This window comes from Coenobita brevimanus, chromosome 22 (genome assembly GCF_032717465.1).
Source record: "Coenobita brevimanus isolate Jiangsu-jjx chromosome 22, ASM3271746v2, whole genome shotgun sequence".
NCBI classification, from domain to species: domain Eukaryota; kingdom Metazoa; phylum Arthropoda; class Malacostraca; order Decapoda; family Coenobitidae; genus Coenobita; species Coenobita brevimanus.
Genome location: NC_136975.1, coordinates 45,789,065 through 45,816,544, shown reverse-complemented (window position 1 = coordinate 45,816,544; position 27,480 = coordinate 45,789,065). Strand labels below are relative to the sequence as shown.

Here is a 27,480-nt window from a genome sequence, read left to right as displayed (position 1 = left end):
ATAACTCTTCCATTCATTACTAAAGGATTGTGCTGTAAAGAGTACATAAGGCATATTCATTTGAAGCTAAGGTAACATAAGAAAAGTGCAAAAGGTTATAACAATGTTTACATTTTGCAAAGCAGCTAAAGTATACTGGTACTGTATATACTATCTGACAACTGTAACAGCAATTAATCCCTTAAAAATACTTTATATAAATTACAGAATCTATGTCAGAAAATATATAAATTCCTAATGTTTTACTGTACTCTACTCTAAAATCAAATTGACGCTGTCAGTGAGTGTAATTTTCATTTTAGAATTCAACATGTTTTTAAACTAGGTTAATGATTATGATCTAACTCTTTTATGCTTTCCAAGTAACAGACAACAAATAAAACTCAGTGGAGGTAAGAAAGTGCTGGTTTGCTGTGACTAAAGGAGAAAATAATAAATACTTTGTAGTATAAAACAGACAAGCTAAAGGTAGCATGCTTTACACACACACACACACACTAAGAGCTGAGACACACACAGTACAGTGATACACTGAACACTGCTGCAATATTATTAGGAAGGTACTGAAAAAAATTGTCCCACATACAGCCTGAAGTAAAATAATTCAGATATCAGAAAGAAAGGCCCTCTCTCTCTAAGAAATAGTAATGGTAAAACAAAATAAATGAATAATATATGATTATCTACAGACAGAAGAATTTTACTACTGTACTTTCAGAAACAGATCCCACTCAGACCCAATAACACTAGTGTTTGACTAGCTGGCTGTTAGAATCCACACATACTGTACATACCAAAACTTTACTCAACCGCAGAAAAAAAAGGGGGTCTGAATGAACTATAGTCTCTCAATATATTCAATTCAGACCCAGTGTAACCTTACTAATTCAGTCAGATTGTCCTCTACTGGTTTTACTCAACTGCAGGAAAGACCCTTGGTCTGAATGGGATAAATATTTAATGGCATCATGCTGTGAGATAATTTCAGCTTCCAAACTCAAATGAACCTAACATATGTTCCATGATTTTTGTACCCTAAGCTGTCTCAAATATCCTGACCTAATCTACAATTTATCAATGAAAAATGGTAACAGTCTAGGTGGATTTAACAGGACTGAAAAATCTCCATCAGCCATGCACTGGGGATCAAATCTATGCAAAGTTGTTACTCCAATCAGGGGTGTAGCCAGAAACTTCACAAGGGGGGGGCAGGACAGAGATGTCTATAGAATCTTGAAAAGGTGATGGGAAGTGAGCGAAGTGAGCCTCTGCAGCTGGGGGGTCTGGGGAGGCACTGTGAGCCCCCCCAGGAAAATTTTTGAAAATTAAGTACTTTTAGGGGCTTCCTGAAGCTTCTGAAGGTATGTATGGGAATATTTAGATGGTAACTCATTATAGTGAAAATGGCAAAAAATAGAACAAGAAAATGATTTTGTAAAAAAAAAAAAAAAAAAAAAAAAAAAAAAAAAAAATTAATGATCCTTATGGAATAAAAGGACAATAATGCATCTGGGAGTCTCATCATCATCTCTCTCTCTCTCTCTCTCTGTATTATATAGTATTTAGTGATTTGTTTACTTATTTTCAAAAATTTATTATTATCATTATTTTTAGCCCCATTAGATTTCTAGACCCTCAAGGAGGGGGGGCGGCCACCTCCTCCGCCCCCCCCCCTTCACTACACCCCTGACTCCAATTGGAGTGTTCTAACTGCTAGACCACCAAACACCAAAACAAAAACAGCACGACACACTAACACTAATCACAATGACTTCTGATGTGACTTGCTCTTGGTAGGGTTGGATCTAAGGGAAAGGACTGGTGAGACTTAGTAGGCTGGACCATTACCTTGAACATCTAAGTATGTTCAGTTATGCATCTAAAATTAATCTTTTCACACCAGTTTAGTCTTGCCATCTCCACATGATTTTATTCAGCTTTGGAAAGACCTTGAGAAGCGAAGAGATAATGCAAGGCTACTGTAACCTCTCCAGTTCATTTCTCCAAAACTGGATAAAACTTTCTGGAATCAGCTGTTATTAACCCCAAACTCATATGAATGTGGACCTAGCTAACTGGGCAGAAGCTGCCCTTTGTAGTCCACCATACTTCTTTTAAGGGAAAGGGAAGGGACTGAAAGATTTCTGTATAACTGGGCAGCTTGATGCCACCACATGAAGGCATTCTTTTAATAAACATATATACATATATATATAAAGACCTCACTATAACGGAATATTGGGGCCCAAGCCATTCCGAAAAAAGCGAAATTCTGATAAAAGTGACTCCCGACTTCCCTCTGCTAACCCAGACTTTTTCCGATTTATAAGACATAAGTCCAGATCACAAGAACGGTTTTTAAACTGTTGTGACTATCATTGCGGTACTGTACTGTGTTATAACTTCACTATAGTACATTAATCATATGGTATAATTTACATAATAATACTGTATTGTACAGTGTGGTAGATGGGGGCACTCACCATCCACTCACTCAATGTAGTGCTACTCTCGGGTGTCTACCCTGTCCTCTCCTCCATCCTTCTTTCCTCCCATCTTCTGTCTTTCTTTCCTCGTCTTTCTGCCTACAGGTGACTTTACACTCCCTCTTCTGTCTTTCATTCCTTTATGCTTTCCTCTTCCTTCTGCCTGTGGATGACTCTACAGTACACTGAGTGACAAGCCAAACGGTTTCCTGTACACCAGGAAACCATTTACTATGCTGGGTGGTAACCATATAACCAAATTTTGGTGCCTGGTGGTTTAGTATGTAATTACGGCGCTCCAATCGGATTGAGCCAGTGAAGGTTTATATCCAAGGGGTTGGTTGGGGTTTATTGCTCACGTAATGCCACTTAGGGATGAGGGAGGCTGGTCACTCTCATATTAAATGTCAGGACCAACTCCCTAGCCCCGGGCTCCTATGCTCCTCATGGGGCAACATAGGATTGGATGATGGATGGATGTACTGTACACTAATAAACATGTCTTTTATTTACCTTATTGTTGTGAACACAGCTGAAGTGGTCAGGCAGCCCGGACTACTTCTTTCTTTATCGGATTTTTCCCGATATACAGTATAGGAATTTAGTTCGGTAGCTACTCGAGTTCGATAAAAGCAAATTGTGGTCCACTGAAGTCCGTTATATCGAGGTTTTATTGTATATGTAAAACTGGACTGACAGGGTTGCTATTAAATGTATCCCCTGTTGTCAGTGTGGCCCCTGACTCACACAAACCTAATATGTTATAAACAATATTAAAAAATGAAAGGGCTGCATACTCACTGGACTTTGTCTTGGCTGGTCTGGGTCTGAGAGGGCATGGGTTGGTTTGGTCTGAGTTAAGCTGTGCTGCCACTAGACGCCGCCACTGCTCACGCGTCATGATCACGTCCCCCTCACGTGAAGAATAATAGTTACGATCACCCAGCTGCAGTGTACATGGCTCGAACACATTCAGCATCTTCACTCTGATGGAATATGAACATCCTGATGAACCTCTGTACTTCTAAACTGCTGCAGAATATTGTTAACTAAGGCATGGTCAGAAAGTTAGATCATTCATTTAGAGGTAAATCTTACTTTTTCAGTCATTTCCTAAAAGAGAGCAGTAATTCTTGTCAGACTGAAGTGGATGTATGACCACTTTATACAATACTAGTGCTGACATAATTTACCTATACATAATTTATAAACTTTAAACAAACAAGAGGCTACTTGAACTGAGGAATTGTTCAAAGTTCCTGTTTCCATCAGGAAAACAACAAAGGCCTGGGCAATGAGATATCACAAGTACAGAAGATAAAGTTGTTTGGAGGCAAAACAAAGATAATATTGTGGGTGAGATTTCTGTCACTATTATACTGCTGTTAATTTAGACCTTTGTTCTTGATCATGAACATTGGAAAGCATTTGTTCAAACCCCTTTCAGCTCAATTAATGACCAGGTACACTTACAGCGGAGGGTACAACTGACTAGTAACCAAGAGACCCATTCCTATGTCCTAAGTAAGGATAATAAAATTCCATGCAACCACAACTTCATATCAAGCTATGGGAGTGGCTTAGTTTGAAAGATAAACCAACTACAGTCAGTATTACTACCTCTTTAAGTCCTCTCCCTGGACAAGGTATTTGGGCTGCTCCTTATCAACATTTGGATCATTGGAGAAGGCTCGACACTGCCATCTGACACCCAGTTGAACCACCTGTCAAGAGAGAGATAAACATACATTTTTATTCAAATGCCTTGCTGTCTAGTGGGTCAAGGTGCTCCAACCAAATAGAACCCAAAATGGTTTCAATCCATGGGGTGAGTGGGGTTTACTGCTCACATAATGCCACTCAGGGGCGAGCATGACCTGTCACCCTCGCCTTAAATCCCGTGACTGTGCAGCCTAGCCTGGGAACACAATGTTTCTGATGGGGTAACAAAGGATCAGGTAATGGATGGATGGATGGCTGTACCAATGACAATATCAGATACATAAAGGCTGTTTTATCACATCCCATATATTATTGACATCTGTGACTGAATATAAAAGGGAGCAATGGCCAAGTCCATAATCCCCCCTTCAAGGTGTTGTGCTCCTATGTTCCAGTGCATTTAGAGGTAGATGACCAATCTACTTCAACTGATGATATTACATAACTGAAAAACCTTCACTCACCTCTTGGAGATCAAATCCAGGCAAGTCCATCATTACAACGGGGACATTTTAACTACAGTGCAAGACACAGCTGAAAACCATAGCATAACCATATTTATCATTTTAATCTTGCCATGAGCAGATGATTACAATCAGCTTAGGCAAGACTTTTCAAACTGGAGGGGTTAGATACAACTTTCGCCATCTCTTTCACCACGACTAACCTCCACTAAGCTGAATGAAACAATCTGGGCTTAGCAAGCATAAATGACATAACATTCATAAAATTGATACCATGCTTCCCCTTAATGAATCCTCACACTAAGTCAGACCATGGTACAGCTGAAGCTTCCTACAGACAGGAAGCTAAATCAAATACCAAAGTCAGCTAATTATTTCCCAGCAGTCCTGGGAAATTGCTGGGCAAAATGATGTCCAAGATATCCAAGAACATCTGTACCAATGTCAGAGCCTCAGCTAGAACTCTATGTACCTTTGGTAGTGTTTCCTGTTGACAGTGATGAAAGCATACCTACTTACCAGGCCTGCAGTCACACATCAACCTCATGGTAATACTTCCTGGGGTTGATGATAGTTACCCATCTACAAGCTAGCATAAATTAAAGAAGGTTTTATTGGACTCACGAGGTTAAGAATGAGGTTAAGAATAAGGCTGTCAGACACGAACAGCACTGACCTGGACTTGATCGACGGTAACCTTAATAGACTTGTGAGGCTTGGCAAGGGTGGCCTCCATTTCCCGAGTGCGGTGTAGCCATTCCACATCCTCAAATGCCACCGAGCACCCCACCAGCTGCTGACCAGGGTAGAAGTCGTACCGGCGGAACTCAGAGTCCTGATGTTGTTGGACAAAGGCTAGTTACATCTTCCTCTTGTGTTTCATTTTTGTATCAAGACTACTCTTCAGTATTTCAGATTTTTTTTTCAATCATCCAGAAACTGTGGAATTGGATTTTTTCATCATTCCCATGGCCAAAAATGTAAATTTTCCAATCTTTGTAAAAGAGAGAAAATGTTGACATACAGATCTGTCTAATATAAGTCAACATCTCTCAGTGTGGTCATAATACAGTACGTGCCAAAACTTCCACCCACTGTTGGGTGGTATATATATTTATATATATATATATATATATATATATATATACTGTATATATATATATATATATATATATATATATATATATATATATATATATATATATATACTGTATATATATATATATATATATATATATATATATATATATATATATATATATATATGTATATATATATATAATCACATACACACACACACATACACTGTACATGGTATAGAGAAAAGAGGATCATGCTGAAAGGAGCCTGATTGATTACATGCTTGTAGAAAGGTCGATGCTGGGAATGGTTGCTGATATGAGGGCCGTGAAAGGACGATGTGCAGGTCTGTCAGATCATATGATTGTGGTATGCAAGATCAAGCTGAGAGGAGTGAGGTGGACCAGGAGAGAAAGGAGCAGTCAAGGGGAAAGACTGAAAGTCGAGAAGCTGAGAATCAAAGAAATGGCAGATGAATACAGGACCAAAGTAGGGGAGGAGTTAGAATCAATGAATTGGGATGAAATACAGTCACTACTCGTTTTACGATGGGGTTACGTCAGGTCATACCTTATCGTATACCGATTTTATCATAAATCGGGAGATTGAAACACATTATAAAAGGGGGGTTATGTCAACTCAACTTCCCAAAGTCACTTAACCAAGACTGAACCATAAATGACAACCCACCTTCATTCCTCCCTGCGTTGGTCAAAGTCGTCTCCAAGTTGTCCCCCCCCGAGGCTGGGGGACAGCCTGTGCTTCCAGGCACTAGTAGTCAGCCTCTGAGTCAGACAGGAACAGGTTAGGGGGAGGGGAATCCGGCCCATACCTGCACCAACCTTAGCACCGGGGCCCATACCCGCACCAACCATAGCACTGGGGCCTACACTGGCACTGACCTTACCACTGGGCACACAAATCCACAGTACTGTACAGTAATTCACCAAAAGAAACACTATCACACCAGTACAGGCAAAGTTACTAACGTATAGTAAATCATTATAACAACACAATACAGTACGGTAATCACACTTGCGTAAAGTTGGCCTGGTGCTACACGATGTCTACTGTAGTATGATATTTGGCTGAGAGGTGACGATAACAGGGGGGCACACATGAACAAGTTGAAAAGACAGGGCTTTGAAGGGGTGACGGAACCTGAACCATAACAATGTACTGCATACCGGGGCCGCCATCTTGCCTGAGACAAGCGACAGTCACCTTGCGTGTGCCTGGCACTTTCCGATGGCAAAATTGTTATAGCGGGAAATTTATCGTAAATCGGATTTTGGGAAGGAACTTTTCTATTATTGTTGTAGCGAATTAGCGTAAACCGAATCAACGTAAAACGAGAAGCGACTGTAGATCTGGACAGCATGTGGAATGCATATGGGGACTGCTTAGTTAGAAATGCTAAAGCAGTGTGTGGTGTGGCATGAGTAACAACAAAGAAGGTAGAGCATGGTAGGATGAAGAGGTTAAGAGAGTAGTGGAGGAAAAAAGGAAGAAGTGGCTAGAGTGGTTATGGGACAGTGGTTCAATTGAAATAAGAACAGAATATACTGAGAGCAACAAGCACGTAAAAAGAATAGCGAGGAGGAAAAAGAAGGAGGCACTGTACATGACGATCTAGGAACAAAAATGAATGCAAATTACTCTGAAAATAGGAAGTTATTATGGAAAGAGGTGAAGAAATGTAGAAGTGACTGTGGAAAGAAATGTGAAAGTATGAAGGATGTAAGAGGTAGATTATTAACCCATAGGGATGAAGTAAGGACCAGATGGAAAGAAAATTGTGCAAGCCTGATGAGTGGGAAGAGAGAGAGCAGAGCTGCTGTAAACACGACTGATTTTGGGGGTGTCCAGAGAAAGAATGCAGAGCCAGGAAACGTGACACTCACACCGGTGAAGAACGCTGTGATGCGGCTGAAAAATGGGAAAGCAGCTGGGGTTGATGAGGTGTATACAGAGATGATTACGTGTAGTGGACAGAGTGGAATGAAGTGCTTGCTGGAGATATGTTAGAAGGCATGGACGAGTGAAACTGTGCTAACAGAGTGGGAAAAGACAGTGATTGTACCCCTGTACAAAAATAAAGGCGAGAGAAGTGAGTGCAAGAATTATAGTGGCATAAGTTTATTGAGTGTGGGAGGGAAGGTATATGAAGAATCATTATAGAGAAAGTAAGAAAGATATCAGAAGTCCTAGTGAGTGATGAACAGGGTGGCTTTAGGAGTGGCAAAGGATGTGTGGATCAAATATTTGCAGTAAGACAGATTGTGGAGAAGGCTTGTGAGAAGACTATAAGGTGTTTATGGCATTAATGAATCTGGAAAAAGCATACAACAAAGTAGACAAAGAAGGACTGTGGAAGGTTTTGTGCATGTATGGTGTACCTGTAGATGGTAAGCTGCTAGGCGCCATCAAAGAGTTTTGATGATGGTTGTGAAGCAGATCTAAGGGTAAACAGGCATCTAAAAGAATGTTCACGATCAGTGTGGGCGTGCAACAAGGTTGTGTGATGTCCCCATAGTTGTTCAATACTGTATATATATATATATATATATGGATGGGGTGATAAGAGTAGTAAAAACATGAGTAATGGAGAGCGGGATGGCATTGGTAATGAATGGTGATGGATGGAACATCTCAAATATGTTGTATGCTGATAATGTAGCACTACTTGCTAATACCGCACAAGAGCTTGGTAGGCTAGTGCAGAGTTTTGCTGATGCCCATAAACATCATGCCTTGAGCGTAAACGTAGAAAAGAGTTAAGTGATTGTTGCTGAGTGAGAAGGTGACTCCCAGTGTGCTGTTACAGTGAATGGAGAGGAGACTAGAAATGGTGAAAGAGTTCAGATATCTGGGTACAGAAAAGAGAGGAAAATGTGCAAAACAAGTGGACAGTTGAGTGACACAAGGATGGAAAGTAACTGGTACTATGAAGGCCTTGAAAAGAAACAGAAGCTTGAGTGCTGCAGCTGCACGAGGCTTACATGAAGGAGTGTTAGAGCTTTAACATATGGATATCAGACAATGGTGTGGCATGAAAATGAAAAGTCAAGAGTGAAAGCAGTGGAAATGGGACTGCTGAGGAATGTATGTGGAGTACAGAGAGTGGATAGGATATGAAATAATGTGATTCATGAAAGATGTGAGTGAGGAAGTCTGTGGACACCAGAATTGAAGAAAGTGTACTGAGATGGTATGGCCATGTGGAGAAAATGGATAACAATAGAGTAGTGAAAAAGGTATATATGAGTGAATCTGAAGGAGGAAGAAGGCAAGGTAGGCCAAGAAGAAGGTGAAGGGATATGGTGGATGAGTGTGTGAGGAAAAGAGGTATGGAAGTTGGTGAGGCTAGGGGACTGACAACAGATTGAGCTGGCTGGATAAAAGTTGTGAGAAGTGCATGATCGGGGATTTGGCACCCCTTTTATGGTGACAGCATCCAGACTGACTCTATTGGATAAGTTTACATGAAGCTACAGAATGTGGTGAATGTTTTTGGCATATCAGATTCAGCCAGGATTCCAGGGGCTTGAATGATGAGTGAATGGAAGCGTGACCCACTGAATTGGGCAAACTTGGGATGACTGGATATTGCTACTCCTCATTCTGCCCTAGGGTGGGAAAGGAGTTCTGGATGATGATGATGATGATGATGATGATGATGATGATGACGACATATCCATATACTTTTATATATATGTATATATATATATATATATATATATATATATATATATATATATATATATATATATATATATATATATATATATATATATATATATATATATATATATATATATATATATATATATATATATATATATATATATATATATATATATATATATATATATATATATATATATATATATATTTTACACTGCAGACAAATTTTAGCACATGAATGAATGAGTATATTTTAATATGGCCATGTCAATTTTAAGTCAACATCTACCTTAACATAGGGCAACGGAATCAAGATTCACATTTTAGAGTGATCTGCATTAAAAAAATACACCATGAGTAATGGGAAGGAGGGTTAAAGCATTTGATAATTATGGTATGTTTTTCATTAAATCATCTTTCTCAAATCTGGTGACAGACTCCCAGTCAAAATTTATAATGGAATGTGCTGATTTTCAACCTGACTTGGATGCTGAATCTCACAGTCTTCTGCCTGACATCTCCTGATGTATACTGCAGTTAATGGGTTAAGCTGGGGGTCACCATTAAGTGTAAAGAGCAGGTATGCTTATTTTTATTAACACATACATCACCACCACCATTATTAAATTAACTGCCCCAAAACTTAAGAACACAACTTTTACTGTAACAAAGGCCACTAATCATCCCAGGAAACTATACTAATATTATCTACAATGGTAAGATCCACATATAGAAAAAAGTAAACCACTAAAATACAAGGCATCAACTACTTGCCTGCTGAAATGGGACATATACCCAATCACTCATCACTGAAGCAAAAGAAGGGCAGCACTACAACAGAAATTATGCACACTACATATAAATAATGAATAACAGCCACGAGATAATGAAACGTTGACAGAATCTTACCTGTCTCTCGGTAATGTAAAATGTCATGCATACCGCAAGACAATGAACTAATTACACTGTTGAACCGTAGGACATTAAACAGAAACAACAATGATTAAATGGTTGTGTGGTGCATTTTTAGATGCGAGGCCCTGGGGGGTGAGGGGGAAGTGGCTAGGTTTAATATTGAAGAGTTGTGAGGTAGGATGGGACTGGAGTGTATTGGTGTTGTGATGAAGACAGGTAGACTGAGATGGTCTGGGCATGTGAAGAGGATGGAAGATAACTGGGTGTGGAAAGTGAAGAGAGTGAACATCAGGGGTAGCGCTGAAAGAGGCTGGCCAAAAAAGACCTGGGACAGGGTAACAAAATGTAACCTCAGGGATGAGGTAATGAATAGGGAGGCTGCCATGGATTGAGCAGCATGGAGGCTGACTCATGCAAGCAGGTTGGAGCCTTTATAAACGACATGAAACGAAACAAAATTGTATATAACAGCTTCTTAAAAATAAAAAAAATAAAAAAAGTGTTACATTACTCATAAACAACTCTAAATGCATATCATTAAAACAAGGAAAACACAACTCTCTGATAACTGAGATTTCATTATGGCAGTGTCCTTATTCTATGCTCATAATACTACAGAGGGAAAAAATATAACTAATTATGAAAAAAAAAAAACTATAAACTAAAATAACATCAAGCTCAGGATAACCTTGCTTAACAAAACTTAAAAAAATAATGAAACTTACTGAAGTAATAGTGACCTGATTACAGCAGTATACAAAGTAGCTATTATACCATCATCCTGGTGTCTTTTTCCCACTTAAGGAAGGGCTGAGGTTGGGTCCAGAAAATAAAGAGAGAGCACAACAGAGAAAACTATCGACAGCAAGCCGAGCGAAATGAGCAAGACATTCATTCACTCACCATTCAAGTCCCCAGAATCATGGCCCTAATTCACAGGTTTAACCAGTGGCACACACTTTTTCTCGCATTTTTCTTTACAAATGTGCTTCCATATGGAAAGAATGAAAATTTTGAATGAAAATAATACTAAGAACACAACTTATTAACTAATCCTAGAATGTTATGAGATAGAAAAATAATGGAATAAAAGTTAAAAAGTTCTACAAAACATAAGAACAAAATAATAAATTTCATGAAGGTCCAAGAATGTTTAGTTAACAAAGAGAATAAATGGAAGGTCATGGAAAGCTACTGAAGAAAAATGTAAGTTTGTAGAATGCAGGGGAAATTTCTAGAATGTTTCATAAGAGTATACAAATGGTACTTCTGTGCAGAATGAGTTAGTTTACAGTAAGAGATAAGCAGGTAAGAAGTGTTTTCCCTTGTTTTTTCCAATGTTTCTTAGTGAAAGATGTCAAGTAAACGACCTAATTCTTTGTTTCACTTCCACAGTTCTGTAAAGGTCAGTATGTAAATCACCCTGAGTTTGTACCCTTTCATGACTTTAGTCAGTTACAGTACCTAAGTTTACCATCATCTCCAGACATCACCTTCTGCTCCCCAAACCTCACTCCCACCACATCATGGAGAGTGGTCAAAACCCTAGGTTCTGATCACCTCCCAATCATCACTACCAAAACTAGAATCACCCCAGCTGGCCACAAACACACATACACTAATTATAAGAGAGCCAACTGGGAGGCCTTTGTAACTGAAACAGAACAACATTTCGAAACACTAAACAGTACACCCATCACAAACATCAACACCACTGTGCACACTTTCAATACAATCATACAAAACGCAGAAAAAAGACACATCCCTAGAGGCAACAGAAAGAGACACAACCCCAACTTCACACCAGAAATTCAAGGCCTCATCAGACAACGGGACACACTGCAACACTCCCCAACACCCCATACACAAGACACCATACAACAAATACAAGAACTCAACACTCAGATAAACAGCAAAATATCAGAACAGCAAACACTAAATTGGAAAAATTACCTCCAAACACTTGACCAAAAAACAAACATCAGCAAACTTTACAAAACACTAAACAGCATCACACTTTCCAACAGCAACACCACACAATCATATGCTACCATCACAACAACAGACACCATACCCTCAAACAAACAACAAGCAAACACTCTCATCAATCACTTTTCACAAGTCAGCCATCTAACCCCCTACCCAGAAGACCGACGTATCATCAGACGTAAGAGACAGTTCTCCACTGACCCAGACTACGCACCTTTCACTTACAACCAGACGAAGCACATCATTGACAACCTCAAGCACTCATCTACCTGTGGACCAGACAACATAAGCAACATTCACCTTAACCTGCCCCGTCCCGGCAACTTTTCGACCACTGGTACCCCCCAATCCCGGGCAATTTTCGACCTTTTTTTTTTTGCTTAAACTTTCGCTTTTGGTCAGAAACAATGGCCGGTGGCAAAGAAAGTGGTCCCTGGGGTCCCTAATTAGCTTAACCAGGTATGCGTTCGTCCCACCTGGTCCCGTGTTCTCCCTATGCGGTGTGAGCATCAAACGTTTTCTATGGTATTATAAGTTTGGGAAACCAATGAAAGTAAGTAGAAATGAATTTATTACAAACATAAAAACATGTGATAAAAGAGTATATTGGATTTTATACAAAAATAGAGCAGAAATAACCATTGTACCATCGTGAGAAACGAGCAAAATCGGCCAACTTGGTTCCGATGAATGGCTAACATTCTAAAATCATGATACATATAATTTTTTTTACTTACATAATACTTCTACAATAACATTATACCATTTTACAATATATTGAACTGTTTTACGTATTCACAGGCCTTTTGATAACATTTAGCGTAATGCTAGCGCTAAAATTACGTAGTGAGTGAACTCGCTGTGACTGATGTTTCAACTCGTATTGTGCTTTTTCTACTAACATAATACCTTTCTAATATTATTATACACTTTTCAACTTTATAGAACTGTTTTGAGATTATTTCAGGCCTTACGCAAATATATAGCGTAATATTAGCGCATAGTAACACACACGGTGAAGTCGCTATGACAACTAATTCAACTTACAACCTATTTTTTTACTTATATAATTATTCTACACTAACATTGCACATGTAAACACTTGATATAATTGATATTACATCATTTCTGAACGTACGATGGAACTTAGCGTCATATTTGCAGCGTACTTACACAGGAGTGTTATCGCGATATCATTTGTTTCATCTTACACAAGTAATCAACTTATAAAATACCTTACTACTAACATTACAACATCATCCACTGTATATAATTCCTATCACATACTTACTGACCAGAATGTGGGTGTACTCGTGACATCAATTATGACAACTTACAGTAATGTTCAACTTATACGTTTTATTCATGCTAACATTACACCCGTTTCCACTTTATTTCCTTGCTATCACATATTTACTGACCAGATTTACACAGTGGGTGTAGTTTTGATAACAATTCTTTCCACTTACACTAATTCTCATCTTATACATTATTTTTCTGAAAAATAACACCGCTTCAACTTTATATTTGACTTAGCACCTACTGACTGGCCTCTTACCATTATCATGAGCGTCATTTCGCCTTCCCACACAGTTTCAGAAGTGTACGAGATTATGATATTCCTTGAAACAAGGCTGAAGGCACAACGCAACATTGCACTCGACAAACTCGTATCTTGTGTCTTTTCTCTGCGTTGATGGTCTGACTGTCGAGTGCTTACATACATGGCAGCGACGCTGGGGTTTACGACGGTTTGGTTCGGAAGGATTAGCTGGGGTAGTGGCGGCCTGCAAGCCGTCGGGGAGTCTGAGCAGCACGGGGGGCACGGGGGCGGTGTGGGGGTCTTTCCTGGGCATGCTTGGCGATTATTTCACGTGCCAGCTCCCTCACAAACCCCTCAAAGGTCTCGGATACTCCGGTGGTCATTGCGTGCAGGTAGTGGGCGTTCAGGACCGTGATGTTGAGCAAGTGGAAAAAAGAGTTTCTTGTACCACTTCATCGTTGTCCTGGCACAGTCAACACTTGAAATCATCGAGTCTGACTGATCAACTTGCCTCATGTTCAGATTATAGGCAAGTACAGACTCTGGTTTCCATACGTTGCGCCTCCACTCGCTACGGTGATCCACGGAGTCTGTGCGGTGCATCAGGGGGCTGTGAACAGTTGATAGGAGGCAAACTTCCCTGTTGTGGTTCCACAGGGTTGCCAGGATGTTATTGGCCTGGAAGAAAACCACCTCATTCTTGTCAAGTTTCCTCCCTATCTTGACCATATGGCGACGGTTTCTCTTGACTGTACCACAGACTCCGGTATCGTGTTGGCGGAGGAACCTAGCGAGAAGAGGGCTAGTGTACCAGTTGTCCAGGTACAAACCTTATGACCACGATGAAGGTACTCTTCTATCATTGTCTTCACCACGGCCCCAGAGAGTCCTATACTCCGATCTTCTATTATATGTCTGTCAGGCTGTACAAGACTATGTCTTGCACATAACCAGTCTTACAGTCACACATAACAAAGATCTTGAACCCGAAACGGTGTCTCTTGCTGGGTATATACTGCCTAAAGGAAATATTGCCTCTCCACAACACAAGACTCTCGTCTATGACGAGGTCTCTGTAGGGTAAAATGAGGCGGTGAACATTTCCAGAAATGATCAAATACCAGCCTAATTCTCCACTCATTTTATCGGTGTTATCTGCATTGGCTGGATCATCTGCATCAAAAAAGTGGAGGCGGCCGAGAATAAACTGAAATCTATTACGACCCATCACCTTTCCAAAGAAAGGTGTTAGGATGATTGGGTCCGTTGTCCAATAGGCAGGAATTTGATTTTTCTTCACCACACCCATCAAGATTACCAGGGCCAAAAATAGGAACATCTCTGATATAGTCACGGGAAAGTCATACTGTTCTGCATGCTTGCTAGTGGTTCCTAGGCGTTCACTTTCAAGGCGCTGGGATTGTGAAAATATATTCGTCTCTTCTACTATGCGCCCAACAAACGCCTCATCAAAAAACAAATTGAAAAAATCTAAATGTGACGACCCAGCATTTACACCTGGAGCCGTGCAACCTGACCGCCACTCCTCAGTGAACTGGTGAATGATGGGAGTAAAATTACTCCCATCCTCCCAGTTCCATGTGACACCACCGTCTCCAGCCACGTCACCATCGTCCCTTCGTCAGGGTGGGGAGGTGAGGTGGTGGGGAGGTTGGGGGAGGTGGAGAGCGCGCCTCTCATCACTCGCACTTCTCTTCCCTCTCCTTTTCCTTTACCCTTTCCCTTCCCTTTCTTTCCTTTCCACACATCCTAGGGCTGTGGGGATGAAGTTTGGGCATATTCAGGGCGAAAGAAGTGCTGGGGAGTGACTCAACCTCCTCTCCCCTAGGCCTACGAGCACCACGTGCTCGTGCTGCCTCCCTCCCACCAATGGCCCCTTCACCCCGCACTACCCCCACACCACTCTCACTTTCACCCCGTGCTGCCGCCACAACACTTTCCCTTTCTCCCAGCTTTAGCACCACACCACTTGCTACTTCCCCAGACAAAGTACTTGAACCATACCTTAGGTGTCGTCTCTCGCCCACCTTCTGATCCACGTGGTGATATTTTTTCCTTTCCCAACCACTCGGCGATATCACGTCCTAGCCCTCCGTCATCCTCATCGTCCTCATCCTCGTCCTGATCAGAATCGTGATGGAGAGATAGCTGTGCACGTGGTTGGGGAGCAGCCTGGCCTTCCTTGCCTTACGGTATGTCACATACCGCGATTTTCGGGCGAAGGACCTCCTCATCACTGCTACTTATTTCTTCCTCTGGCTGGACGTGTCCGCGATCCACCACATCATCATCAGTGGAGAATCACTGTCTCCAGTGAAGGCTTCCAGGACGGATGCAATTTGCTCATCTGAGAGACCTTTCCGCGCCATGTCTGACCTGGGTCACTGCTGGCAGGTGAGTGACCGAGACAAGGGCGAGCGCGGGTCACGCGGGGTCTAGGACGCTGCCCGCCTGGCGGCAGGTAGGGGAGGCTTGGGTACCAGGGCGAAACGAAAATCTCCCGCGAATTTTGAAATTTGTGGAAATTATGAACCTTGCAATTGCAGGACGTTGAAGTACGTCCTCGGGACTGGCTGTGACAAAACGTGAGGACGTGGAAGTACGTCCTCGGGACGGCGTGGGTTAAACACCTAGGACCACAAGGCATACAAGCACTCATCAACATATCAAACTACAGCTACTCACACAACATAATATCCAACATCTGGAAGCATGGCAATATCATCACTATCCCTAAACCAACAAAGACCCCACGTTACCCTCCTCACATCACCCCATCACACTCCTCTGCACCCCCTTTAGTACAACTAGTCACACCTCACATTCCCCTAGCCCAGTCACAACATGGCTTTAGGCCACTACACTCCACAAACACCCTTCTTACAGACCTTACACAGAGAGTTTTTGATGGCATGAATTCAGCTAGGCCACCACACAGAACATTCCTAATCACACTAGACATTAGCAAAGCTTTTGATGCCATCCCCCGCCACAACCTCACAAACAAAATACTCAACACAAACATGCACAATAACACAAAAAGATGGCTGGCAAACTACTTAGCAGGCAGATGTGCACACGTAACATTTGTCAGTCAGTCTTCTAACATCAGAAACTTTACAAACGGCATCCCCCAAGGATCTGTTTTGTCCCCTACACTCTTTAATCTATACATGAACGATGTACCCACACCCCACACACCACAGATACACATAGCTTCCTATGCAGATGATATAACACTTACATGTACACACCAAAATGCAAACACAGCTGCACACATCATTCAACCTTACCTCAACACACTACATGAATGGTTCACCACAAACAGGCTCAAAATAGCCCCAGTCAAATCTACAGTGACTCTTCTCACAAACTGGACAACAGAACACAGACACATCCCACACCTCGCCATAAACAACATTCCCCTACCACACACACACACACACCCAAAATCCTTGGTGTAACATACAATACATCAATGTCATTTAAACAACACATCACAAACATTAAAAATAAAATAACACCAAGGCTCAATGCTTTGAGGTCACTTACCCATACAACATTCGGACACAACAAAGAAACCACCACCACTGTATACAAACAATACATACGTTCAGTGATGAATTATGCAAGCCCTGCCTGGGCTTCAAACCTCACCAAAACACACTACAACACTCTACAGACCATACAGAACACGGCCCTAAAAATAATCACAGGCTGCACAGCTACTACACCCACAGACCACCTACATCAAGAAACCAAAGTCCTCAAAGTCAAGGATCACCTAGATATGAGAGGCACCCAGTTCTTGCTGCAGCATCCATGAACCCACAACATCCACTACAGTACATGGCAGCACATCCACCCACACCAAGGAACATCAAAACAACACCCAGCACACGATACCATACACAAATACTGTCATCTCTCCCCCCTCGCCCACCTCAGACCAGCTTCCAGAAGCATATCCACACTCAGATCACTCGCCGCTCCATTCAGTCACTTAAAGACAACACACAGCTGCATGCACGGCCTCCTGACATCCACCCTTCTGAATCCTATCTTCCTCATGAGGACAGGGTCCACCTGGCCAGGCTGAGATGTGGGCACCATCCAGCCCTCTTAAGCTACCAGAAGAGGCTGGATGACTCCGTCGCTGATGCCTGTCCAGGATGCAACACAGCACCCCATACTATTAAGCACATTATGGAAGACTGCATTGCACACAATCACCTACGCCAACAACACAACATACACTCTTTGAGAGATCTGTGGGAAAGCCCGGTCTCGGCCATGGCCTTCCTAAGGGACTCGGGGCTGTTCAGCCAGACTGCCTAGGGAACAACTACTACTACTACTACTACTTCTACCATATTGCATTATACTTAGTTTGGTACATAATTAAGGCACTCCACCTGGATTGAGACTGCAGTATACATCCAAAGGGTGGTTATAGTTTATTGCTCACGTAATGCCACTCTAGGATGAGCATGGCTGGTCACTCTCATCTTAAATGTCAGGACCAACTTGCCTAGTCCTGGGCTAATAAGCTCCTCATGGGGCATTACAGGATGAGATGATGGATGAATGAATGAATGAATGAAATAAAGTGATTAAACTATGTTATGAATTTTTTTAACCCCTCCCCCTTTCAAAAATCCTGCGCACAGCCCTGCACACTCATTTACCATATCCAACATATAAAATTTTTAACCTCACCACCATCAGTACTTAAGTCACATCCTCACATCTAATCTAATCTCTCTCATCCCATCTTTCTCTCCACTCTAGGCACTCTTAATGGTAGTCGTAGCAGTAGCTGCTGCCCCTGGTTTATCTAAAAATGTGAACCAAGTGCACTGGAGGCTGAAAATGCCATGCAGTCCACCATCCTCTATTTGATGGAACTTGGAAAGAGATAAGAGAAATTTTATAACTAAGCAATTCCACTGCCTGTTTATATCAATACCACCACATGAAGACATCCCTCTACAGCAGAGTACCCCTAGTTATACCTTTTATCACAGTTTTCTCTTCCTTGCCACCTTGCTACTTTTCACTGCTTGTTCAAAGACCTCAAATGACTTCCTTTTTCTCTGTCATCTTACCACCATTCCTACCTTTACCATTTCGTATCCCTGACACTTCTGTGCCCCTTCACATTATCTGCATAAAATAAAAGATCCTCAATCAATAAGCCGAATGTCAATAAACCAGTAAACACTTTCAAATCAAGTACTCAAATTAACTAACACAGTGATCAGCTATTTGAGGGATCATAAAGTAACTAAGAAACGGTTGATGTGATAATCACAAATCTCAAATTTTATGATAATTACTGACTTGACATAATATCACAAACATTTATCACAAGATGTCATTACAAAGGAAACAGTCAACTGAGGAGGGTGGGAAATTCCAATAACTGATTATTTATCATGAAGCACAGAAATACCAGCACATACACATATATCAGGTCTATTATTTTAATTTGAACACCGATTTCTGTTACAATGTCTGACAATAACACATCTACATTAACCCCTTCCACTATTCAAAAGGAAACACAAACACACACACACACACACACACACACACACACACACACACACACACACACACACACACACACACACACACACACAAAACCAAATATGCCACCAGCAACTGGTTACACTGGTATAAATGGTATACCATCATCTTTGCTGGTGTTTATATTATAAGCTAATAAAAACACAAAAAACTGATGAGTAAAACAACAAAACTGCTGTGAGAATAAATGATGTTCAAGAGTAAAACTTACCTTCCCACCATCCTAGTGCAAAATTTTGCCCACACTTTGCAAGACTTAAGCAATTGTATAAATGCAGAATTTCATGAGCTTTCTCGTGGATTTCACGGAATTTTGAGATGACCAATAGTAATCGAATAAGTCGCCTACAACTTTTAAAAGCCACAGGTAGGGGCTTTTGGCGAGAAGGAAGGAAGGGACTGAAGGAGGGAGGGGGGAGCTGGGAGGCCTGGCTAATAAGGTAGGGAGCATGGAAGGGTATGGAAGAGGGATGGGTTGGGGGGGGGGAGAAACGAGGCTGTAGGTAGGATTTTCACCCTTCTGTCACGAGGCAGATGGGTGCTTTCACCTGACTTGTGGTCTGTCTTACATGCATGTTGGCTGTTGGGACACAACTCCCGGTGACTGGGCGACTTTGGACATTCAGTGTTGAGGTGGATGGGCGCTTTCACCTGACTTGAGGCTTGTGGTCTCTGTCAGACACATGGTGGCAGCTGGGAAAGGCTAATCCCGGTGGCTGCACAACTTTGGATATTCAGTGGGGATGCATACAGACGTTTTGACACCGCTTGTGGGTTACAGTCGGTATTGCTTGGGTGCTGGAGGTTCATAGGGAGTGATCGGACTGGCATGCGACACTGACCATTCAGTATAGGGGCAGACGGACATTTTATCTCGTGTTGTGGGTTACGGCCCATTTCCTGCACACGGTTAGAGCCCAATGGGCACAATAGCTACTGAAAGTCTGAACATGTCAGCTGGCTGGCCAAAGTTTTAGGGGACTTTTACCTCCTGATAATAGCAAGTAAATTCACATAATGGTTTAATACAGACAAGGTCCAGTATCCGGATAATGAACAGGTCTGGATATCTGACTGGGAATTGAACCCGAGACTTCTAAATAAAAGTCAGGCACTCTTACCACTACACCATGGTGTGATAAAAGCTGAACCACCTGAATTTTCTGACAAACCAGGTACATCCATTATGTGAGAAAATATTTCAATCACATCAGGATTATTGCTCTGTCCCACGCAACTTGGCAGGTAACAGAGCAGTTTTAATCTATCCCAGTCACAATACGAGCGTCTTTATATGTTGGAGACACATATATGCGGTATATATATATATATATATATATGTACATATACCGGTATAGAGAGAGAGAGAGAGAGAGAGAGAGAGAGAGAGAGAGAAAGAGAGCTGTACAGTAGGTGGGGGAGCTCACTATTCACTCACTCGAAGTAGTGCTGCTCTCGGGTGACTGCCCATTCCTCTCGTCTTTCCTTCCTTCATATATATATATATATATATATATATATATGTAGCTACTATCATCACTACCATTATTATCACTACTATTACCATATCAACCACTATCACCAACACCATATTACCAGGATCATCATTATGAAGGATTTATTGTAATTGCAAAGGACAGGTACACCTTCCATTACCTACATATTTCCCCACTCCTCATCTTCCATTCTTCCCACTATTATCCTCATACTCATGCTTTTCTAATGTTATCCAACTCACTTCAGGTGATACAAGTTACACCATTCTCCCACCTACATTATCCACCCACCTACACTACCCACTCCTACAAACACACACACACACACAATTCATTGTTATACTGGATCAAACTATAACATAATGAGCTACTGTATACTACTATGTAAGCAATTTAAAATAAGAAAAACTCCAAGTATAAAATTCAGCATGAACAACATCCAAAAATATGTCCATGCAGTAAAAATGGTACAACAGTGTAGGAAGATAAAAAAGAGCGAGGTTATCTTGAGCCTGACAGGACAGTACCAGTCTAACCCTATCTCGCGTGTCCTTCATGTCGTCTAACTCGAGAGCATCTCCGTCAGACATGATGCAGCGGGAACCATCACTGCACTGCATCACCAGCCGGCACTTCACCATATGAACCATTCCCACCCATGAGTCCAGTGCAACAGCAATGTCTGTTGTAAACTCCTGTTGGAAATAATATTATGCATAAGGTCTGTGTTTGCAATCCTGGGCTGCTGAATTCCTTTATCAAAAACATTCTGCATAATGCTTGTGTCTACAATCAAGTGCTGCTCAGAGATGTGTGAGCACATGAACAACTGCAGCTACCCCATTTATCATATTTAACTGAACCTGGGGCCACCACAATGACCAACACAAACACCTTCAACTTGAACTGTTTATAGCCAGTTCTCCTTTAAATCATGGATGAGTTCTAATACAGTATAACTACTCTTAATTAGGTGAAACTTGCAAACCAGCTTCTTAGGTACCAATACAACCTTAATAAGAAGTGATTCTGTAACTTTGTCTCTATGCTGTATATATACCTGGTATATATATATATATATATATATATATAAACATCTTCAACTTGAACTGTTTATAGCCAGTTCTCCTTTAAATCATGGATGAGTTCTAATACAGTATAACTACTCTTAATTGAGTGAAACTTGCAAACCAGATTCTTAGGTACCAATACAACCTTAATAAGCAGTGATTCTATAACTTACTCTCTCTCTCTCTCTATACTGTATATATATATATATATATATATATATATATATATATATATATATATATATATACAGTATATATATATATATATATATATATATATATATATCATCATCATCATCATCATCAGCCGTTTGAGTATCCACTACAGGACCGGCCTATCCCTACAGAAGTCGGGACGATACAGCCAATATATCTCTACCAAGTGGCTTAGGCTGTCTAGTAGAGATTGTATGTAGGGTGAGCAGTGCTTGTAAGTGTAATTGTAGTGTTGGAGTGGCTTTGGATGTGTGTGTAGTCTGTGAACCAAGTGTAATCAGCTCGCACAAGCCGACTGGGTGCAAGCATACTTTATAACACTGGTTCAACCACAGCACCTCTTGTGTCTGCCAATGTAGTACGTGGCCGGGTGAACACTCCCAAAGTTTATTACCCTGGCGGGGTGCGAACCCTGGTTCACCCGTGTACGAAATGCACACTCTACCACCGTACCACGGAGGCTCCATATATATATATATATATATACATATATATTATATACCAGTATATATATATATATAAGATAAAAAAAAAAAAAAAAGTCAACTTGTGTGAAGACTTACTGTACAGTTTACACATCAGACACATTAAAAAGAAAGAAAGAACGAAAGAAAAAACTGTACCTCTAGTGGGGTGAGATCATTGCTGTCAACATTCAGTATGACCAAGTTAGTGCCCACAACTTGGACGCTGGATGTGACATGAACCTGGCGACAGTAACCCCGCTGAGTGTCCTTCCCTCGTATCAAGCGACGAACAACATCACCAGGCATAAGGGATCTATCAGCCAGTCCAACCTGAAATTTTTCATAACAATAAACCAGGTGGGATGGGGCATGGCAGGCCAAAACAAAGGTAGATGGATATGGTAATTAAGTGTGTAGCCTAAGAAAGCATGGAATGGAAGCAAATGAGGTAGGCAAACTGAGAAGACTGAGTTGGTGGTGGTAGTTCTACCCCTCTCTGTCTGGCTAGAAAGACCAATCGTCCACAAGTAAGTAGCCACCTCCTGTACCAGCCAATGCCTTGCCAGGATTGGAACAGGGCCCTTCCACATGGGAGGTACAGGATAAATGAAGAGGGCATAGCCACCAAAAAGACAAGCTGTGTTCACAAGATGTATGAGTGGTAGTCTCAGCTCAGACCTGATTATAAATGTGGCTGAGTTTCCCACCTGGGAGTGCTGGGCAAGGTTAGTTACTGGGCCCTGGACCCACATCACTCCCATGGTAGTACCTCATGGGATGATGGTAAACCCCCATTTACTACCTTTTTGGTGGACTAATGGGTGCTACACCTTGCACAAAGGTGACCCTGGACAAAGCAAGTCAGGGGTGTCCATCTTATCTCAGCCAGAAAAATACTACAGCTGCATATCCAAGGACTGAGTTGGTTGGATGAGTACGGTACATGGAAGAGCACCTTTTTTTTTTTTTCCAGCTGATGGACTGACTACCTGGTAGGTAATGTGAGGCAGCACCTGGATTTTGAAGGTTTGAATGGTGAGTGAATGAATGTGTCTCCCATTTCACTGGGCAGGCTGTTCATAGCTCTATCTCTGTTTTCTTCCCTTGCTTTCCAGACCCAACCTCACTTTATTTTTAGGAGGGAAAAGAAGTCAGAATCACAGTGATAATTATGAATACAACAGGAAGGCAACAACCCATTCTTCCCCTCCCACCCCAACATGCCATTGACAGTACTCTAAGTTTTTGGCACAGTATTATTTTAGTTTCAGCCCATAACTGATCCTGTTCCTGTATTTGGGGAAGGTTCTATAGTTAAATCTCATCTGTGCAAATGCCCTTTCTTCTACTATATTTCCACTGGAAATGAATGACAGCGGGATAACATTTAAAATCTTGCCTGTTGCCAGCCAGGACGAGTCATGCGATTTACTCCAACCAATCACCATCAGCTGGTGCAAGGCAACTCAATTTTGTCATGGCGAGTGACAAACACTCTCACATTCCTGCTCTTATTTTTCTGGAATGATGATACCGGTAACTAAGGTAAGGTTGGAATTTGTTCTGGTTAGGACTGAATTGCTCCAAGTCTAAGGAAGGTTGTGTGGGGCTAGGATGCCTAAAATGGCTTATAATTTACTTACCTGACAGAATGGGGGGGGGGGAGATATCTCAAAACTTGTCATTTCCAATGGATATGAGCATAAAGCCAGAACATATCACATGAAAAAAAAAAAAAAAAAAAAAAAAAAACATAGATTTAATGTTAAGCTGAGCATGGGCTGAATGAAAAAATACAGAGTTTTCCTTGGATTCTACTCCTGTGTCACAAGCCACCACTCTCTACTTCACATTCTGGGAACAAAGAGGTCACCTCTTTCCAACGTATCCTACTGTCTGTATTACAAATGAAAGTGTAGCATGAGTCATATACTATCCAGGTCTTTTTCACTCTGCTTCTAGCAACCCCACCCCCTGACGTTCACACTTCTCACCTTCCGCACCCAGGTGTCATCCTCCACCTTCTCAGCATGCCCAAACCACATCAATCTACCCCTCCTCATCACAACAGCCATAAATTCCAGTCTCATCCTTCCTCTCAACTCTTCAATTGCAATCCTAGCCCCCAAGGCCTTGAATTCAAGAACACATTACACATCCACGTAATCACTGCCATTTCTGTATGTTTAAGCCCTGGACTATCCTCTTCCTTTACTGGCCATGTTTCACTGCATATAGCATCACACTCCTAACACATGCGTACAAAGATCCCTTAGCACAGAGGGAGACAGCTAAAACAGTACATTGCTTACAATGTGTCTGATATACCCTGGGTGGGATATTACACAATTTAGGTAATATTGTACATGATCGGTAATACTTGGTTGTTATCACACCTCTTTCTTAACTTAGGACAATGCTTTCTGTACCATCTGTAAACACTTAGCAGTTGAGTTTATGTCATGGGCTTAACAGCAATGTATAATTAACATGAAGAACATCACTGACTCAGGAGTACTTAAAGAAATGTTCTGAATTAGTTTATAATCTAGGCTTATGAAGGAATGTCAAAATCACTGGCAATTATAGATGGATTAAAGGTACATTACCAAAGTTAAAAAAAGCAAACTATAAATATATAATTTTTAAAGTGAGACCGGCCTTTGATAATTCGAGTCATGCTAAACAGATACTCCTATCAGGCCCTTCAGGCTGCATCAAACTAATAGTAAGAGCGGACAAATGCTGGAAAACATACTGTCATAAATAATAACCATACCTTCCTCTCAGGCAGAACTTGCTCCTCTCCTTTAGGGTACCATGCCACCCTTATGCTACCCTTGGTGACCTTGTCTTCCTCATCATTATCCGACTCCTCGTCACTAGAAACAAACTCTGCATTTTCAAGCACCATTCCGAGCTCCAAATTTCCTTTTTTATTAAATCTATAGACTTCATCTTCGTAAAAGTATTGATACTCCTGCGCCATGTTGGACTGTGTATGAGTCAGACGAGATGTTACACCGCAGTCGATTTCTGAATTAACCTCTTTTATTCAGAATAACCTATTTCAAGAAAATTATTTATCTTGTTTTAGAGCACTAACGAGAATAACATAGGCTTCACATTTTATGGGAAGAAAATATTTCGCGAAGACTATAGAATACACCAGCAGACGACACGATCAGTGACAGAAGAGCAAATGGAAACTACAATGTTCGGTCCATTCCCACATCGGCTTCATTTTGCCATTGTGGGTTGTTTTTCTTAAAACTGAACACTAATAAGAACATGCACACTTTCCCACGCAATTCAAATGAAATACCACAGTTTAACAACCACCTGCTGTTCTTCTGATTATAAACGTGATCCCATAATTTTTATTGTTACATTACGTAGCTTAATTATATGGCCTACGTACACTTTTCATTGAAACTATTTGAAAGTAGCTGCATCATGTATAGAGGCTTTTTATTTTTTAAAGCAATAAATGGTTTCGTCACTTGTCGAATTGCCCAATATGTGCAGGTAAAGATGTGGGGGGGGGGGAGGTACAGAACGTGGGAGAACAATGTAACACCTGTTACAGAGCACCGTACACGTACACAATGCCACATCAAGTAGACGTTATTCACCATTATGAAATGTACAGAATGACGGGTCACTCTATTGTAATGAATGTTTTGAAGTAAAAGTACACTTACGAGTTTATTAAAGTTTTAATATTAAATTACACAGGGTAATACGATAATCGGATCAATAAACAAATAAAAAGTAACATACTACTGTAATCCCGGCTTCTTACATGAAAATACAGTACTTATCTGCCAAAACCTACATTTCGAAGTTTACTGACTGTAAGTGGACTATTAATATACTGCATAACATCAAAATTGTAATGTCCCACTGTGAACCTACATACTTAAAGTTTAGTATACATTAGTGATTACATCCTAGTAGATTACATTTGGTGGAAGGTAATCTGAAACTTTTTAAAAATACTATACAGTCATCTTTTGTTACACCACAATAGACATTCCACTTATCACTGACAATAAATTTACCTACATATAAAAAAATAAAGTTTTATACAATATTATAACACAAGATACAAACTCTGCAAGGCACTGGAAGCAATAATCATCTATACAGAATGAAAAACAATTTCAAACATTATAGCCTCCACTATAATAGTCATGACCATCCCCTGTTGGAAGATTCCCAGGAGGAAGTAAGCCAATGAAGATAGTGATGATTATGACAAGATGAATAAAGAAAAACAGTTCTAATGGGTATTAAAAAAAAAAAAATGATGTTGAGTGACTGGCAACAAGCTATGACATTCTTTTGAAATATGATGCAATTTTCCTGCAACTCAGAAAAGATCAAGTACAGCAATCATTTACAGAAATATCATAAAACAACCACATCAGCAATAGCATTTCAACCCCATTTCCTACATCCATATAGTAATGAGGTATGCAAAGCATGGCCCATTGAAACCTTTAGGGACACAAATCAGAGGAAAAAATAAGTCCCTGATAAACTCTCACTCCCCCTTTCATGTGGTACAGTCAAAAAGTCTACTGTTCCACAGGGTCTACTATACACATATCCCTCGCTTACTTCACACATATCCCTTACTTTCCTCCCTGCTTCATTATATCAAAACAGAATCATCTGCTGACAAAAATGCCAAACCTCTCACAGCTTAAGAATTCCGTATTTGTCA

At 40.9% G+C, this 27,480-nt stretch overlaps 1 protein-coding gene across 1 annotated transcript in view; it reads right to left on the bottom strand.

Moving 5' to 3' along the window:
• LOC145392504 ((E3-independent) E2 ubiquitin-conjugating enzyme UBE2O) overlaps positions 1-25,737 on the bottom strand; it is a 55,573-nt gene extending 29,836 nt beyond the window's left edge. Inside the window, exons 1-6 of the mRNA XM_080266894.1 lie at positions 25,528-25,737; positions 22,905-23,078; positions 21,523-21,690; positions 5,349-5,507; positions 4,107-4,210; positions 3,288-3,472 (exon numbers count right to left, since the gene is read on the bottom strand). Coding sequence (XP_080123020.1) covers positions 3,288-3,472; positions 4,107-4,210; positions 5,349-5,507; positions 21,523-21,690; positions 22,905-23,078; positions 25,528-25,737 — 1,000 coding nt within the window. The remainder of the gene's footprint in view (positions 1-3,287; positions 3,473-4,106; positions 4,211-5,348; positions 5,508-21,522; positions 21,691-22,904; positions 23,079-25,527) is intronic.
• Positions 25,738-27,480: the final 1,743 nt, after the last annotated feature.